Source organism: Clarias gariepinus, chromosome 7 (assembly GCF_024256425.1).
Source record: "Clarias gariepinus isolate MV-2021 ecotype Netherlands chromosome 7, CGAR_prim_01v2, whole genome shotgun sequence".
NCBI lineage: Eukaryota > Metazoa > Chordata > Actinopteri > Siluriformes > Clariidae > Clarias > Clarias gariepinus.
Genome location: NC_071106.1, coordinates 13973329 through 13990961, shown reverse-complemented (window position 1 = coordinate 13990961; position 17633 = coordinate 13973329). Strand labels below are relative to the sequence as shown.

At 38.6% G+C, this 17633-nt stretch overlaps 1 protein-coding gene across 6 annotated transcripts in view; it reads right to left on the bottom strand.

Annotated features, from left to right (window-relative positions):
* Positions 1 to 17633, bottom strand: part of si:ch211-1e14.1 (UPF0606 protein KIAA1549) — a 70853-nt gene that overhangs the window by 17857 nt on the left and 35363 nt on the right. For all 6 annotated transcript variants that reach the window (XR_008360917.1, XM_053500611.1, XM_053500616.1 and 3 more), the window contains exons 3-11: positions 15070 to 16854; positions 14861 to 14949; positions 13364 to 13532; positions 12483 to 12613; positions 10450 to 10639; positions 10310 to 10369; positions 7926 to 8071; positions 5767 to 5944; positions 2596 to 2777 (exon numbers count right to left, since the gene is read on the bottom strand). Coding sequence is in view for 5 of the 6 variants with exons in the window: in XM_053500611.1 (XP_053356586.1) it covers positions 2596 to 2777; positions 5767 to 5944; positions 7926 to 8071; positions 10310 to 10369; positions 10450 to 10639; positions 12483 to 12613; positions 13364 to 13532; positions 14861 to 14949; positions 15070 to 16854 (2930 nt within the window). In the remaining variant the exon portion in view is untranslated. The remainder of the gene's footprint in view (positions 1 to 2595; positions 2778 to 5766; positions 5945 to 7925; positions 8072 to 10309; positions 10370 to 10449; positions 10640 to 12482; positions 12614 to 13363; positions 13533 to 14860; positions 14950 to 15069; positions 16855 to 17633) is intronic.

Below are 17633 nucleotides of genomic sequence, written 5' to 3'. Positions count from 1 at the left end.
AAATCGATACACAAATCAAATTAAATTGAATTAATAATTAAAAAGGATAATAGTAAATTTTATGTATAATTGTATACTATAATAATGTATCTATTGTTGATTGTTAAAATGGTAAACCTGTATAAATCAATCATCTTTTTTTCCTGCCAATATTCTGCTCAACACTCAAGGCCAGTATGTGCCGGTATTGTACCACTACTTTTACTTATTCTACTTTTAACTAAAAAAAGTGATATGATGTAAGTATTTGCAAGAAATTAATAAATTTTAGATCATTTAATGCATTTACCTTAATCATTTAATAAAGAATCAATTGATTCTGAATTAAAAAATAAATTAAATTCACAGCTTTAGGACAGAATACAGCACCTTTCCCAAAGTTCACAATCAGCTTTGCTCAGCTTTTGTTCAGTTATGTTTTAAACTCCGTACGAGATCAACATATTTTCTATTGCACCACTCAGAAGACTGACTTTAATCCTTCCTCCTCCAAACTAAATAAAAGCCGAACAGTTTACTTCCAAAAGCAACAATGGCAGCAGGCACTATACACCCACATGAGTCAAAGTAGAAGCACCATGAGTGCTCACTAATGTAAATACAGGGTTAGGAAATAACAGATCTGTGTGTGAAATGCAGTTCAAGTCATGGCACAGAACAACACAGAGTAAAAAACACAGAAGCTGTGCAGAAGCTTATATACAATACTGATCAAATGTGTTACGCACCCAGTATGTTTTAGTACAAACTTATTATAATTTTATGACTTTATTTTTAAATAAGTTTAAAAGCATTTCTGATTTTCTAACATCAGTAATCGACAATATTAAAATTACAGAAAGGTAAAATTTAGCTAAAATGTTGCTAATTCCCTTATAAAACCACACACATTGTACACTAAAGGGTCCTCAAAGCATTATCACACCAAATAATGTACTAACTTTGTTTCATTAATTACTGTTTACTAGGCTTTGTAGACTTATTTATTTATTAAAGGCAACCTTCCTGTACAGCATTTTTTTCTTTGCTGTATATTACCATTTCCATTAACTCACGATGGAATCAGATAAAACCAGAAATGGGTCAGTTTGATATTATGCATACTGACAGCTTTTTAATTGTTCATTCTGTTCGATTTGTTCTAAAAGTAAATACAATACAAGTCCTGGACTTTCACAGATACTCCCAGGGTAGAGAAAGGCAGAACGGGAGGTACCGAAATGGTTCCAGGCAAGCGGGCAGTAAACACCTTATACCGTTGTTCACCCCTCAACATCTTCCCCGAGCTCCCTTTTAAATGAGGTCAGCTGACCCTGATGTGTCACTAGAATTCCCGTCACGGTTTGGAGGCGCAGTTATGCGAGAGTATAATGCTAAACCAAGACACCAAACCTGTGTGGTTTTTTTTTTCATGCTTTACACTGTATATTTAAGTCGAAGGTGTACAAGACTCACTTTGTCAGACTTACGAACAAATCTGACTTAAAAACATGCTCCCAGAATGGAAATTGTTCGTAAGTTGGAGACTTAGTATACTAGATTATTTTAGATAGTCTAGCACTGGCTCAAACTTTCTCACCAGTCTGGGCTTTAGAAGATGATCTGGAACACCAGAGAACCTGCACAGGCTGAGCATTTTAATTCAGATATGACCTCAGAGTCCAAGGGAAAAATAGGGATTGGGAATCAATAAAATTAAATCAGACTCCATTATCAGATTGTTCCACCTTTATATATGGTCGGATTTATGTTTATAAGCTATAACATACTGTGAAAGATTTTTCAGACCTGTCATGCTTGAAAGTGAATCGAAGGTACAGGGGTTATACCAGGACAAACTTTAGATTTGTCCTGGTATAACCCCAGAGTGATGTCAAGCAACAGCAGAATGCATAAAATTAGTCTTATTGACACCGTGTATCTATTCACTCTCCCAAACGGAGTGGAGTAATGCCTTGAATGTGCTTTTTACATTTCTAGGATAAACTAATCTCTAGCATTTAGTTTGAGTGTCAATCCCATTGCACAAGTCTAAAGGTAAGCTGTAATATCATACTTTAGCAGTTTAAACTCATGTGTGCAACCTAATATTATAAAGTTGTAGTGTCATGATTACGCTCCGTGACACTTTTATCAATATTTGTTCTGTTGTGTTACAAGTAAACATAAGTATCTGTTCAAGTATTAAATAAGCTTCAAGTCTTTGCGTTTTCATAATGGTTGCTGTCTTTAGATTATAATACAACAATAAAGCGACTATGTAGGTTAGCTCACCATCTAAAAAACAGTTTGACCCTGTGGACTAACCTAAAGTACTGCGTCATGACATCACATTCCTTTATAGTCCTGTATACAAAAGTGAGATTGGAGTGGCACTGAGAACCAAATCAGTCCCACTGAGATGAGATAAGCAGCAAGCAGACAGAGCAGAGACACTCAGGAGCCCAGTAGCTGATTAACTCTGTTCTTTGAGCGACGCAGCTCGAGAGACGAGACAGACGAGGGTGAAAACAAATGCTTTTCCATCTGTGCGATTTTTCTGTTGCTCCAAACATGTCCGAGTGGACATGATCGGAGCAGACTTTTCTCTCTTACCTTCTGCCTCTGTTGGACAGCGCTCATTGTGTCTGGCTGAAACTCCAGCTTGTCCGTGCGGCACAGTTTCCAGTACAGGATGCTTATGATGATCATCACCACCAGCACGGGCACCACCACGCCTACTATGATCCATGTGTTCGTGTTCTCCGTCTCGGACGGCAATGCCTGCTTCTCCACAGCTGAACACACGAGACACAAACAGTGCAATTTATATTCCTGTAAATATACATCACCACTTATTGTATAATACATACTATATGTTTATCCTTAGCAAATACAAAGAGAAAAAGCACATAATGAAAGCAGTGATAAAGTGGACAAGCAATTTTTGGCTGCACCCCTCTAAAACATGAGTGATTGGAACCATCAGCTCTTGTTTCATAGAATGTGTATTTTAAGTAAAAAGTTTGGACACACCTTCTAAATTCATGGTCTTATTTTTATTTCTTTTTACATTGTAAAACATGCTATAAAACTACTTATGCTCTGTAAACCCTTAACAGCTCTAATCTGAGGTGCTGTTAATTGGTGATTGTTAAGGCTGGTAACTCTGCAGCAGAGGTGAGTTTTGGTCTTGCATTCCTGGGATGGTCTTCTTGAAAGCCAGTTTTAGCACGCTGCTTGATAATGCACCGGCACTTGACAAAACTGTTTTTGCAAGAACTATTCCAGAACAGCTGACCTTCATATCTTAAAATAACAACTGATTGTTGCTGCTGTTACTTCATTATCTAATTCCATATGTTATTTCACCGCTCTGAAATCTCCAGTATTGTTTAAGAATAGAATAAAATAGAAAATAAATCACTAAACAAAAAAAAACAATTAATTAGAATAAAAGGTCTTTTGATTGCGACTCTATAGCCTAGACACTTTAAAGGCAAATCATTTACATTTAGGAGACACCCTTATCCAGATTGACTTACATTTTTATTGCATTATACACAGTGTTGGGGGGCGTTACTTTTTAATGTAACTAATTATATTACACAATTACTGACAATAAAAAGTAATCCATTACATTACAGCGTTAATTTCTGATAAAAGTAACTAGTTAGAGTACTTTCCACTGCAGAAAATAAAAAGTCCTTTGTGATTCTTCATGCATGTTATTTTAGTCAAGACCTTTATAATTATTCTACCATCATCACTCAGCGAAATTTGGCTCATAATCGAGTAACTACTAATAGCCCTATCTACCGCGGGTTTTGCTGCTGTGATTAGGTAGTCGAACCGCAGAGGTGAGATAGGGGTATAACAGCAGGAATAACAGAGGGTGAGGGCGGGTTATTTGGGCAGGGCTTGTAGGACAAATTCCTCAATTCTTGCTGCTATGTTTACTACCTAAACACCATATTTTATGTTCTGATATGTCGTTGTCGCACTGTCACTTTGTTGTTGCTCGTTTGCACATTTGCATGTGCACTTTATGTTGTTTGTAAAACCTGTAGATAGTCTTCCTTAGTTAGTTTTAGTTAGTTTTCGTTAATTTATGTTGTAATTTATGTTAGGACTATCTGTCTTGTCTTTGCTAGCCAGCTAACTAGGCCTCTTAGTTAGCTAGTTTAGCTTTTCTGTTAATTTATGTTGTAAGTTTATGTTGCATGTAGCACCTTGGTCCTGGAGGAACGTTGTTTCGTTTCACTGTGTACTAACTGTATATGGTTGAAGTGACAATAAAGCATACTTGAAACTTGAAATACTTGAAACACACACACACACACACACACTAACAGATTGGGAATGACTGAACAACTTGGTGGTCGTGAGGTTTGAACCTGGGATCTTCTGAACTGTAGTCCAATGCCTCAACCACTGAGCTGCCTTAGTACTCCGCTAATCAGGATCATCAGGCCGCAGATGAAATGACTGTTTCCTAAGTTGCAAATGAACTTGTAGCTTGGTTGTTACCTTCACCCATAACATTAAAACCACTTACAGGTAAGGTGAACAACACTGATCACCAACACTGATCACCAACACTGACCACCAACTATACACCAGCAACAACTGGTGACAGGATCATGGTCACCCAAATTTCACTGGGGACCAAAGGCTAGACCATCCACTCTGATCCCACGGGAACATCAATGCTGGCCATGACAGAAACCCAGCGCAACACAAGGTGCATAAGCAAGAGGTAAGCAAGACCTGAACTTACCTCTGCTTAGACACAGAGCTTAAGGCCCATGTGCCAATTGAACCCCAAACCTCGATGCTCTTAATAGTATTGTTTCAAACAATACGGCTGATGAGTGTATTTGCCAAGCTTGGTGTCAATACATAACGTAAAAGCTTTTCCAAGACATGCCGTTATTTCCTGCATTGCCATGTCTCCACTAATTACTTTCCCTGTCATGGGTAAACTGTTATAAACGACCACTCCTACATACCAGAAATCTAAGAAGCATTTTTATCTCATAATGCTGGTTGCTCTCATAATGCTGCGATAAAAATTGTGTAATGATTTGACACACACAGAGAAGGAGAAGTAAAAAAAAAAATTCCAACTAATCAACTAGAAAAAAAAGGGATAATGATATGACGTCTACATCAGTTCTAAAGTAAATTGCAGTTTTACTAATCTGTGAACAAATAGAAAAAATTGCACAAAACTTTTCGAAAACCCTTAGGTACTGGCCCTTCGCTCGTGTACAAAGTTCGAGCTAAAAATGTCACCCTGTGGCCTGCTCGACAGTTAAATCGTGCTTGTTATTTAAATCTGAATCTACATCTGGATTTCTGTAAGGCTGCTTTGTGATGATGTCCCAAGGCTTGGGAACTTGTCCTTGAGTGAGATGCTGCTGATAGGCAGACGGGACAGCCTCAGGCCTCCTGATACTTTACTGTTCCACAATAGGAAATAGCTTCATTAAGGCTAATGACCGAAGATTTTTGTGCTGTTGGTCAAATGGCTATAACTCCACCAGCATAAGCGCTGCCAGATAAAGAGGCCGAGATCTGAAAAGGACACGTTCATTATACCCTTTTTGATGTCTATGGCGTGGAAAACGTAATTATTTAGCTTTCAGATACCACAGCCAACTGGCAGTGAGGAATGAGGCAAGGTCAGTAAACTGGCTCTAATAATTTCAGAGACTTTCTGCACTGAATACAGAGCGTGGCAAAGTAGTGGTGTAAGATGGTGTTTGCAGAATGTTAACTTACGCTGCGCCAGGATTCCCTGGATGCGATATCCCAGCAATATGGCGGCATGCTGCATGTCCAGGCTGTTGAGCAGGTTTGCGGTGGTGACGGCGGGAAGCCTTTCACCGTTAGCACCTTCCACAAAGTAGATCATCTCCAGAGGATTATCCAGATCTGCTAGACGAGTGATCTGCACAATCTGAGTCACACATACATTTATATTTAAGTTGTTCATTCACAAGTAACACACTATCATTTACATAAATAGTTGCCGAGATTTGTATAACAAAAATATTCATTAAAATTTAAGAATTAAAGATGCACCAACTGCAGTGTTTTTAGCCAATACCAATTTCATTATATTTTTACAAAGTCTAAACCTGATTTTCTCTGATTACGTTTTTTTTTCCCTAAATAATTGCATGCATAAATACTGCTGTAAATTTTCTTTCATTTAAAACTCTACTGTTTATTCATTATTATTATTATTATTATTATTATTTACTTTAACATTTTCATTTAACATTTATGACTTTTCCTCACGCAAACAAAAATTCTAAAAAAATGCTACTGGACAGCTTTTCTTGTATAAAAACAATATGTCAAAACTGTAAAAGAGGTGACAGCTTCATACCAGGGAGACGAACGCTATTAAGTGCTCCCCCCAAGATACGCGATACTAGTCGACTACATGGTATGATTGACGTGTGTGACACCCCTCCCCCCTGAGAGCACAACCAATCTGCTCCTTAGTATCCGAGCTATGGATGGTTCTGTCTGGAATCGAAATAACAATACTGCAGTCTCTCTCCATTTGTCAACGTCTCTATAGATTGTAAAAAAAAATAAAAAAAAAATAAAAAATAAATCTTTACTGTTTGCTCACATCTCTGTTTAAGTGAAATTTAACTGCACACTTATAATCGTATTAAAAAAAATGTACGACGCCATATGTTGAATTTTGAAATATATATTTTTTTACATGTTACCGTAAAGTGTGTGGAATAAAGGTGTGAGATCGTGTTTATTAAGTAGATTTCAATCGCACACTTATAAGTGCATATTAAAAAATGTACAGCGCCATCTGTTGAATTTTAAAATGAACTAATGATTGAAAGTCGATTTTTTAAATAATATAAGGGTGCTTTCCATTTCATTTTCCAAAGTATGTCCAAGCTTGGCCAAATACGGCCTGTGAAAACCCCATTAAAAATCATTCAGTAGTTTTTATGTGATGCATGCACAAACAGACATCTTGATGTGTTCTATTACTGATCATACATCTCGGTATTAGATTTACTTTCTGCCCTCTAGATGGCAAAAGGTATGTCTGAGTAAAAATCTGGGCTAAGGTCTACTAATAATTTCAGACTTATTGTGGTGGAAAAGGGCAGCACACAGCCTCATCTGGTCTCGGCTGTGACTGCCATTTATGACACAAACGAACCTTAAGCAACACAAATTGCATGAAGCACTTTCCAATTTCACACTCATACACGGTCATTGTGTATTTTTACGCTCACAAAAATTAAAGATGCTTTATTTGTACAGCTAGTTATTATTCACATTTCGCTAATTAGCATCTTAAAGGAAACGTTAACAGTCCTGCAAGATGTATCATCAATATCAATAGTGAGGATGTCTGAGTGTGTAGCTGGGGCAGTTGTAAAACCAGGCCGGTCTTTACTCATGCTGCCAGCTCGCTGCTGTGAAAGCGGACTGCCGCGTTCTTTATGTGTCCCATGAAATAGGGGACATCTCTCAGCAGGATGGACACGTGATTCTAAAGTGACTCTGCCTGTGAAGAGGCTTCAATAATTGATCTGCTATCAGCTAACCATCCTATGAAGGGGAGAACAGGGACCAGTGAGTGGCTCCTCAGTTTAGGGATGAATAGAAGCTGTTGCTATGGTTACTGCTGGGCAAAAAAAAAAAATGGTGATGAGCCGAGGAGCGCAGGTGGTGATGAGAGCCGTACAGAGTGATCCGTTAAGAAGAAGTCGGAAAGGCTGAGAAGGTCCATGAAGGAGAAGGACGATAATGAGGGCGCACAATTCAGCCATGTGCACGTGCAGATAGAAGTAATTTATTTCATAAGCTTCTACTCCCAAAAAAGGTAGTTAATTGGAGAATAAAAAAATAGACTGGAGTGTTATTTAGGGGGGATTAAAATGTCCTACCTGTACGCTGTTGTTGCCCACACTGGTGGCTCTTTTAAGGCGTCGGCCTACAGAAAGTCCCTCTCCAAGCAGCAGGGCTAGTCTCCTTTCCATCTTTGCCTGGAAAATCCTATCATTTACTTCATGCTCTATCACGCCCAGCAACACTGAAACAAACACAAATAAGACAGTATTACATGAAAACACGCCATGACATTGAGACACATATCGGCTGCAGATGTAGCTACAGACTAAAGCACTTTACAAAAGTTATGCGAGCGTTACACACACACATAATGTCGTCTGCTCAAAAGTTTGAGATCACTTGTAAAGTTCTTTGTTTTTGTTTAGTGATTTATTTTCTAAATTCTACACTAATACCGGGCATTTCAACAGTCAGTCGCTATTTTAAGACACAGAGGTCAGCCTTTCTAGATAAGTTCTTGCAAGAACAGTATTTGGAAAAACCTCATGACTCTCATGAAGGCCCTCTCAGGAAAGCAAGACTAAAACTGACCTCTGCTGCAGAGGAGAAGTTAATTTAGAGTCATTTAGAGTCAGAAATCTAATTAAAAAACAGCACCTCAGATTAGAGCCAGTATGAAGGCTTTACAGAGCACAAGTAGCAGATACATCTCAATATCAACTGTTTAAAGAATATTATTGCATATTTTTGCAACGCTTTCAGCATTGTAGAAAGAAATAAAAATCAGGTACAACCATGGAATTAGAAAGTGATCCTAAACTTTTAGGTGGTAGCGTATCTCAGGCATGCACAACTCTGACCTTGAATTTAAGTGCCATTATGGCATTTCTTTCTTGCATGATACTGACTTGATTGAGCAGCAGGATTCAGCTCAGAGCTGTACCTGTACATGGAATGCCGTTTGAATTTGGTATATGAATAAAGTTATGAATCTACTTAAACTGAGCTGTAAGTGTATGAGATAAGTATTTAATCGGCTTATTCTTAAACTCATAAGCACAATTTCTTTACAGAAAAATTTATTTATTTGACTGAGCTTCAAACATTGAATTAGTGATTACTTCATGTCAGCTTAAGATTTAGCATCTTATGGCTTCATGTTCTTGTGTGATATGCAAAAATATAAATATACAGCAATTTGTGTATTAAACACAGAGTAATCTAATTGGAGGACAATACTGAAAAATGGAAGAGCAGCTGCCTGCCAAAGCCCACATTTAACACCAGTCATGAAAGCACTTTCAGCAAGAAAACACACCTGAAGACATAATGCCATCTTAAATCACACTGTGTCTCCTTATTAACTACTTCTAAGTCATTCCGTATTTTCTTTGAACCGTCTGTGTTGTTATGTTCACGACCAACATGATCTATAAAGCTAGTGAACCTCTAACCAGTGTTGGGTGTAATGCGTTACAAAGTACGAGCAAACAGTTTAACAAAGTAATGCGTTAGAGTACTTGGATTACTTTTTTGATGTACCGAGTAATCAAACGTGTTAGGTCTGTCATTTAAGTACTCAGTTATTTAGTTATATTTTCAAAAATGTAATCTGTTATTCAGACAATTTATGTAATCTGTGATCCCGACAGCAGTCATTACATTAGTGTGTGTGTGAAGGTTGCACAACCTTTGCTGAGTGATGATGGTCGAATAATTAGGTCTTGACTAAAACAACATGCATGAGGAATCACAAAGTAGTTTTCGTTTTTTTGCAGACTCTTTTATCAGAAGGTAACGCAGTAATCTAGCTGATTACTTTTTAATGACAGTAATTTTGTAATGTAATTTAAAATGTAACATCCCAACACTGCTTCTAACACTAAGGCTGTATCCAAAATCCCTCTCTAACCCCTGATCAAGGGCACTACTTTATGTGTGGAACAAGGGATTCTGCACTAACATAGTGCACTAGCTTTCCATATAACACTATTTGCGATTCAATTCCGGAACCCTGGAAATACTGTCAGCCACCAGCTCCACCAGTCGCATTTAATTAGCTCTGTCAGGCACGGAAGGATAAGTGTTGGTGGAACAAATAACTGGTTAAACGCACAAAGAAATTATAATCTGTTAATAAAAAATGGTGTTTGTAGAGCTGTTGTATAAAAGCAATATCACATTTGAGGTTACGCTGTAACAGGCTGTAACAGGCTGTAACAGGTAATCCTATGTGATTTTGCTTAGTTAGCGATATATACTTAATACTGTATAATGGAAATTTACTAGACACTTTAATTTATCTGAAAAGTATCTTGCAAAAAAAAAAAGTGTGCAAAACTTTCCCTGTGTAAGTATCATCATAAAATTGTGTGACTGTATAGCACCATTAAAGTATTCATCAAAGTCTGGACGAGCCTCATGACAGGAGAAATAACTATTTAGCCAAATAAACCAAGACAAGCTTAGCACACATTACCTGTCCTCACCCATGAAGAGCGTAGCAACTGGGTGGTGTTTAGTTCAGGGTAGTGAAATGCTGTTGACAAAAAGAAATCAATACATTATTAAAATGATTGCAGTTACTGCTCATGGATGAAGCTTGCAAATTTGGCTCACGTTCTGCGATCTGCTGGACAGGGTATCCCAGGTAGTAACTAAACTCCACCACACTGAGACGCCTCAGGTGACTGCTGACTTCGGAGCCCAGTATGTACCCTCTGGCATCGCCTACCACGAAGGTGACGTCCACCGGCCCGCGGAGCTGCGGCTGGGTTGGTGCCACGGAGCTCATGGTGATGTTTAATATCTGCAATGTTCAAAATCTTGTGAGGTCAGGACAGACAGACATAAGGGCACGTCTACTTGACAAACATAAAATAAAATTCTGACTGAATGCGGACGCAAATGGAGGGCTTGTTTCGGTATTTTTATTGTGATGAGTATTCTAAAGGTAAAATAGTGATGAGGTTTTTATGAGAACATCAGTCAAAGCAGAAGTGTGTTAATGTGTCACAACTGAGATACATGGAATAGTCCTGATCTCACGCATTCATTTAGTTGCCTTGGCAACTGTGGTGTTGAATAGTGTGTGCTCATCTTCCTAAATCCAATCAAGACGACCGTCTGAGAGTGATGTCATTTCAGTGTACGGGAAGCAGTCTATAGAAATTGCTTTTAATCAGCAAGCACAGCGGCAGTCAGTGGAAGAGAACCAGCATGTCTGCTACACTGCTGGTACTGTACATATCAAAACAGCTCGACAATAAAACCCTACAATATATCCACTGAAAGGGATTTAATCATACACCTGGAACTGAAAACAAAAACCGGTCTGTTACTAAAGAGGGACTGGAGGAGATAAGAGATCAGATGTGAGTCACTGGTGTTAAGACTCTCAACAGCTTGTAAAAAAGAAAACTCTACTAAGCAGCTTGCGTGGCAGTCTCTAATACATAAAACAAATTAGCTTATTTACAGAATAACTGCTGCAAAATACACTACAGTTGACCCCTGAGAAGTCGCGGTTCAGAGCTCGCGGCATTAGATTTTTCCTTACAACCTAACTAATAAATGTTCCCGGAAACCCCTGCAATTTTGCGGAAAACCACAAATACCCTTCGCTTTTTCCGTAAGAATATATCATTTTTTTATAAGTTTTAACACTAAACTATGAAGAACAAAATCATTTACTGAGCCAGGGGTAGCTTAGTGGTTAAGGCTGAAGGTACCAGGTTTAAACCCCACGACCACCAAGTTGTCCCTGTTGGGTCCTAGAGAGCAAGGCCCAATACTTTTCTTAATACAATACCCTAAAAAAAAACTGCTCAGATGTATAATGAAAAAAAAAAATGTAAGTCCCTCTTGGTAATGGTGTCTGCTAAATGACTAAATAAATTTTTTTGACATGAATATTAACATAAATTCAGCAAAATTTCCATATAAAATATAATACTACATAATTTTTTAGCACTGTACAGAGAACACAAAGCAACCGTAGAGGAAAAGACTTGTGATGGTGAATTATTATTGATTTTTATTTATGCTACTTACGCTACCAAAGAAAATGACGGCACGTACCAAAGAAAACGCGCTTGCATGAATTACAGTACATACAGGCGCAACATCTGTATTTGACATTCTAGCACTGTGGGAGACACAGCAGGACAATACTGTACAGGGTTTACCTTTACATAAAAAAAATTAATTAAAATAAAATAAAAATCAATTTTAAGAGTATTGTATTAAGCTGAGTTTGAAATGAAATTAAAGTGTTTCGGGGGCATATTTAGAGTTTAAACTAACTTCTGGAGGCGGTGTTATGATCTAGGGTTGCTTCAGTTGTTCAGGTTTAGGTTCAGCAATGTTATGTGGCACTAAATGAAGTCAGCTGACAACCTGAATGTAGTGAATGACCAGAATCCGGATATCACATCTATGGATTTTTTTTTTTTTCCCTTATGGAATAAACATATTCCAGGATTCACATTCTGTGGTTCTGGGAGCGTGAGGAATCATTTTTACACATGTATTCACCATCTCAATGTGCATCCGAAACAAAGGCTAAGCCTTTTTGGCCAGGCAGTGTACTGTGCTGTATGTACGAGGCAAATCAGACAAATGAGAATACAGAACATGGAGGTGATCCTTACATTTATGGTAAAGTCCGTAGACTCCTTTGAGCGACGACGCACTTCGGTGAAAGCGGAAATCAGCCCTCTTTCAATGTGCTCGATGAACGTGCACACATACATGTCTACGTGAACAGGCACAAACTGAAGCACTGCAGAGGAGGAGACATCATCGATAAGACATTAGATAATAACCATTTGCTTTTACTTTTAGACTTCAAGTCACTCTCAATCATCAAAAACAGACATTTGTGTTATTATAGCACATACCATAGTACCAGTTAAACGTTTGGGCTCATTTTTTATATTCTAATTGTTTCACAATGTAGAAAGATACAGTAGACAGATCAAAAAAGACCAGGGGTCCGTTCTTCGTACGACGCTTGACACATCCGAGATGAACTGACACATCTAAGATGAGATCATTGTGCTAATTACGATCCGGCTAATTCGGTTCTTCGAGCTCACCTGTTGTTGATGATTAGTAGAGCTGGATTGAGTTGTCTAGGATTATTGCGCTTCCATGGCAGGGAGCATATACTTTTCTTTTTCCATGTGAGTCAGTCGTGCTCTTTAACCAATCAGATGTGACCTCGCCATTTCAACCAATCATAACCCGCCAGGAGCGCAGGCTAAATCCTGTTTACATGAAATAAAGCTGCTCCCGAGCAGGTTCAAGCTTACGGATATGTTGCTATGACAACAAATACTAGAAGCGCATCGAAGAACGAAACAATCCAAGATCAGGACAAATCCACAACAATTAAATCCAGCTAAATGAGTTAGCAACGTACGAAGAACGGACCCCAGGAAGTTAGAAGGTGTGTCCAAACTTTTGACTGGTATTGTACAGCATGTGCAATAGTTTAATGGATGTAAACGGGTGGCGTGTAGATTTCTACCAGAGTGGATGTGGTACTGTAGACCTGGCACTGGACTGATTGGGGAGACACTGAGAATGATGTCAGATGCATGTGCAAACCGTCTCAGAGCGTTCATAACTGATATGGCTGTGTAGACAACAGGACCAGACACAGCTCGAAACACAAAGTCTGGAGGGGATTTCACCACCTACACACACACAAACACACACACAAAACAAATAAAACAAAAAGTCTTATTTACAGTGAATCCAATAACAACTAAAAAAGATTATAATCACTTCAATCAAACAACCACGCCATGAGAGATTATCATGATGAACATAAAGACATGACCATTCTGTTGTTGTTGTTTTTTTGAGAGCTGCCAAAAAAAATAAGTATCTGAAGCAGTCTAAACTATTTGTTTATACTCTGAGAATGATGTCACTCCATAAAGCCTGTGTCTGAAATGGACAGATAACGCGAGACAGGAAGAGCTGCACGTTTCCGGATTGACTCTTGAAAGCCGACGTGAAGCTTGCGGGTGGTCATTATGCAACAGTTTGCCAGCTTTTCTCAGAAATGCTTACAAGATTTGCAGATTGTTGTATTATTGCAAAGCTAAAAGATGAAACAATAAAAAATATTAGTAATCTACAGTATATAATTAAGGGATATCACATGGGAGAGAGAATATCAGTGTATCAGAATATCAGTACAACAGCAGGAACGCGAATGTGATATTGCGTTTATACTACGGTTCTACAAAAGGCATTTATCAATGGATTATGTGGATTTGTTTGTTATTTAACCAGATATTTCGTGTCATAACAGATTTCGACTGGCAGAACTAACGTTGAGCTAGTAGTTTTAAATACTAATTTTATATACTTATTTATATTTCAGATAAACCATGTAGGTGGTGGACAGTCATAAGAAACTTACGACATTTAGATTATATTTCCACTTTCTTCAGATTTTTGGTAGCTTTGTAGCTCATGTTAGCCATTAACAAAAAAACATGGACAATTCAGACACAATTCTGAACAACTTAGAAGTCATTAACAAGGAGACAATTAAAGTGTTCTTAAATTGTTCTTTAAGGTATACTGTATACCTGATGTGTTTTCTGCTCTCAGGACTATAAACTGTGCTGACTTTCACCCATGCTTGTGAACGACAGCGTAATTAACAAATGTTACACCTGTGACATGAAGTGATACATATAGTTAAACTTCCCAGTGCTGTTATGATCCATATCAGCACCCGTGGAATGCCTCTCGTCCAATCAAATTACTTGGTCAGAACTAACTGTTGAATAAGTTATAATAATGAACAGCTTTTCCATTTTTACTCATCCAAGAGACTACCGTCATCTTTACTTATTTTCTTTTGGATCACAAGATTGAGGTTTACTTAGCAAGAAGCACAAGTAATCACTATCATGACAGCTAATACGGCAATAAAAACTATTAAAACTACTGGACCATGAAACAGACAAAATAAATGATAAAAAAAGGACCCAAAAGATTTCACCTGCAGTTCAACTGGTCGATTGAATTCAGCTTTAAGGATCTCTCTGACTTTTGCTTTGGCGTAACCGGCGGTGGAGCCGAGTGGAAAACCTGTGGAAAAAGGATATCATAGGTTAAGAACAAGGATTAGGATATAATTTCAGCAGTCTGCTCCCTTCTTTCCCCCTTTATTTTCTAAAGGAGAAGCTATAATAAAATTAAGAAACCTACCGACTCGCACTAAATAGGTATCAGGTTTGGTAAAGTTGCACAGGTATTCTCGAACGGTGGTAGTAAGAAGAGTAGAAGTCTGCACGGTCACTGAAGGGGTTGTAGGTACTTGTGTTGTGGGATTAAACACCTCAGTTGTTGGGTCCAGGGTATCCACATCTGTCTCGTTCTGTAACACTGAGATGGTAGAGGCTTCTGGCCTGCTGCTTGTTGTCATTCCATTATCTGTAACTTCAGTGAAAGGCCTTTCTGTGCTTGTGAAACCTTGGTCAGCCAACTCGGTCACAGTAAATGCCGAGGTGCTGTTGAAGGTCGACTCGGTGGACTCTGCAGGGGCATTAGGCATCTGAGTGAACACATTACTAAAAAGTGAAGAAGAAGAAGGAGGTGATATGTCTGGCAAAGTAGGGTTGACAGTCCAGGAGGTGTTTTTTGTGGAAGTCGGAAATATGACAGCAGACTCCTCTGAAGCAGAGCCTGGGAAAACCACTGATGGGAAGCTGCTGCTTGCAAAAACAAAGGAGGCAGATTCTGTGCTTATCCAGTCAGGAGTTGCAGACAGGTCCCACTGGGAGGTTGAAAAGTCCATAGGAGGAGTTATTTCTGATGAGTACATAAATGGAAAAGTACCATTTATTAGACTAGGTCTTATGTCTGGCAAATCTGACATAGTTGAGTTGGACAAATCAAATCCTTGGATGTCTGTTGAAGATTCCTCAGGCCAAGAGTTGTTGTCCATGGGCTGGAGATACTCTCCATTCATTCCTGTTAACACTTGGTTAGGAGGAACAGTGTAGATAGTGGACTGATTTGCTCGTTGTTCGGTCAAGGTTTCACTATTTTTTGAAAGCTGAATATTGTAGTATTCCAGACTATTCATATCAGGCAGAAGAACATCGCTGGGCTCAATGGTTACATCGGACCAGATGGAATACGACTCTGGAGGCTCACTGACTATCTTACTCTCATGTAAGGTGGCACTGGAATGCACTGCTGTGCTGGAAGATGAAATTTGGAAAACGTTCATAGTGACATGACTATCAGGGACAGTTATGGAGGGACTGGGAGAAAAGTATCGTGTGGACAAAGGAATCATTACCCTCGTAGGAAAAGATGTATCATAGGATTCAGAGTTTGAATCCACAAAGTCATACATGTCAGAAGGAAAATTGGCGACTAAAGAATTGTCATCGCCTTCAGATCTCATATAGGACATCGTTTCCAGGTAATCACCAGAACCAGAGCCATAGTCCACATCCATAGTGCTGGTTGGGAAGTAGACCACTGGTGGACCCATGGTTGGTTCTATGAAAGATGGTGTCACATGGTTTTTAAAAATGGCATGATTTGGATCATCTAGGGGTATGTCATTTTGGATATTCAAGTGATGACTGGTGACTAAATGATTAGAAATTTCTTTAAGGTTTCCATATGTATTGTCACTATTGCTGATTTTGAGTAGCTCAGGTGGTGAAAATGGCGGTTCTGCAAAAGGTTTCGGCCCAGGTGAAGGGAAATCTGATGGCAGGCCAGTGAAAGACTCTGGATCAGGGATATAGCTTGAAGGTGATGTGGATGCTGAGCCATATACTGTGTTGGTGGTGTCACTATAGTAATACTCTGGGGCTTTGGGCGATTCATTGTTAGGCAAGACAGTGCTATCGACGTCACTGGACCACCCCAGGGCTTTAAAGGAAGTGTATAATAAGGTGGTGGGTGAAACTGTATCATGTGGCACTTCTGTTAGAGATTGCTTTGTTGTGTTGGTGGCCAACAAAGACCGGTCTAAAGGAAACAAGAACAAAGAAGAAAATTAAAACTTACACTGGCACATTATTAGCTAAAACTGAACAAAAGCAGTTTGTTTCATTTAAGAAAAATCCCGACATGAAGCCTAACGTTGGCTGGCTGTGGAAATTCGGTTGTACGATGAGGTCCACTGTCAGGACGAGGTTGTTTTTGAAAGTAAGAAAGACTTGAGAATGACATTGAGATAATGTTGTATGAATAAATGACCCAAACACAATGCTAAAACAGCCTAATAACTGTTCCCTTATAGTCCTACGCAAATAGAGCATTGCTCCAAGCTCAGCAACAACATTTACATTTGGGCATTTGGCAGACACTCTTATCCAGAGCGACTTACATTTTTATCTCATTATAAATCTGAGCAGTTGAGGGTTAGGGGCATAACCACTGAGCTACCTCCAATTATTGGTTGTACTAAGTTTTGACCAATAATTAGTGCTGGGATTTATTTTTATGTATAATTCAACTCATTATATATATTAGAGATCGACCGATATGGGTTTTTTTTATAACCGATGCCGATGTTTAGAGGTCAGGGTCAGCCGATCGCCGATATGTGCTGCCGATTTTTTTGGCCGATTTTTAGGGCCGATATCTTGAAGTTTTCCCTTTCATTTGCATGCTAAAAGGTCACACTAATAACGAGTGGATGCACAACATTTCTAAACTTAACATAATTTATTGAACACTGACTTATAAAAAAAAACAGGTAATATAAAAAAACTGTGAATCATTTACATAAATGTTTTAGAGCA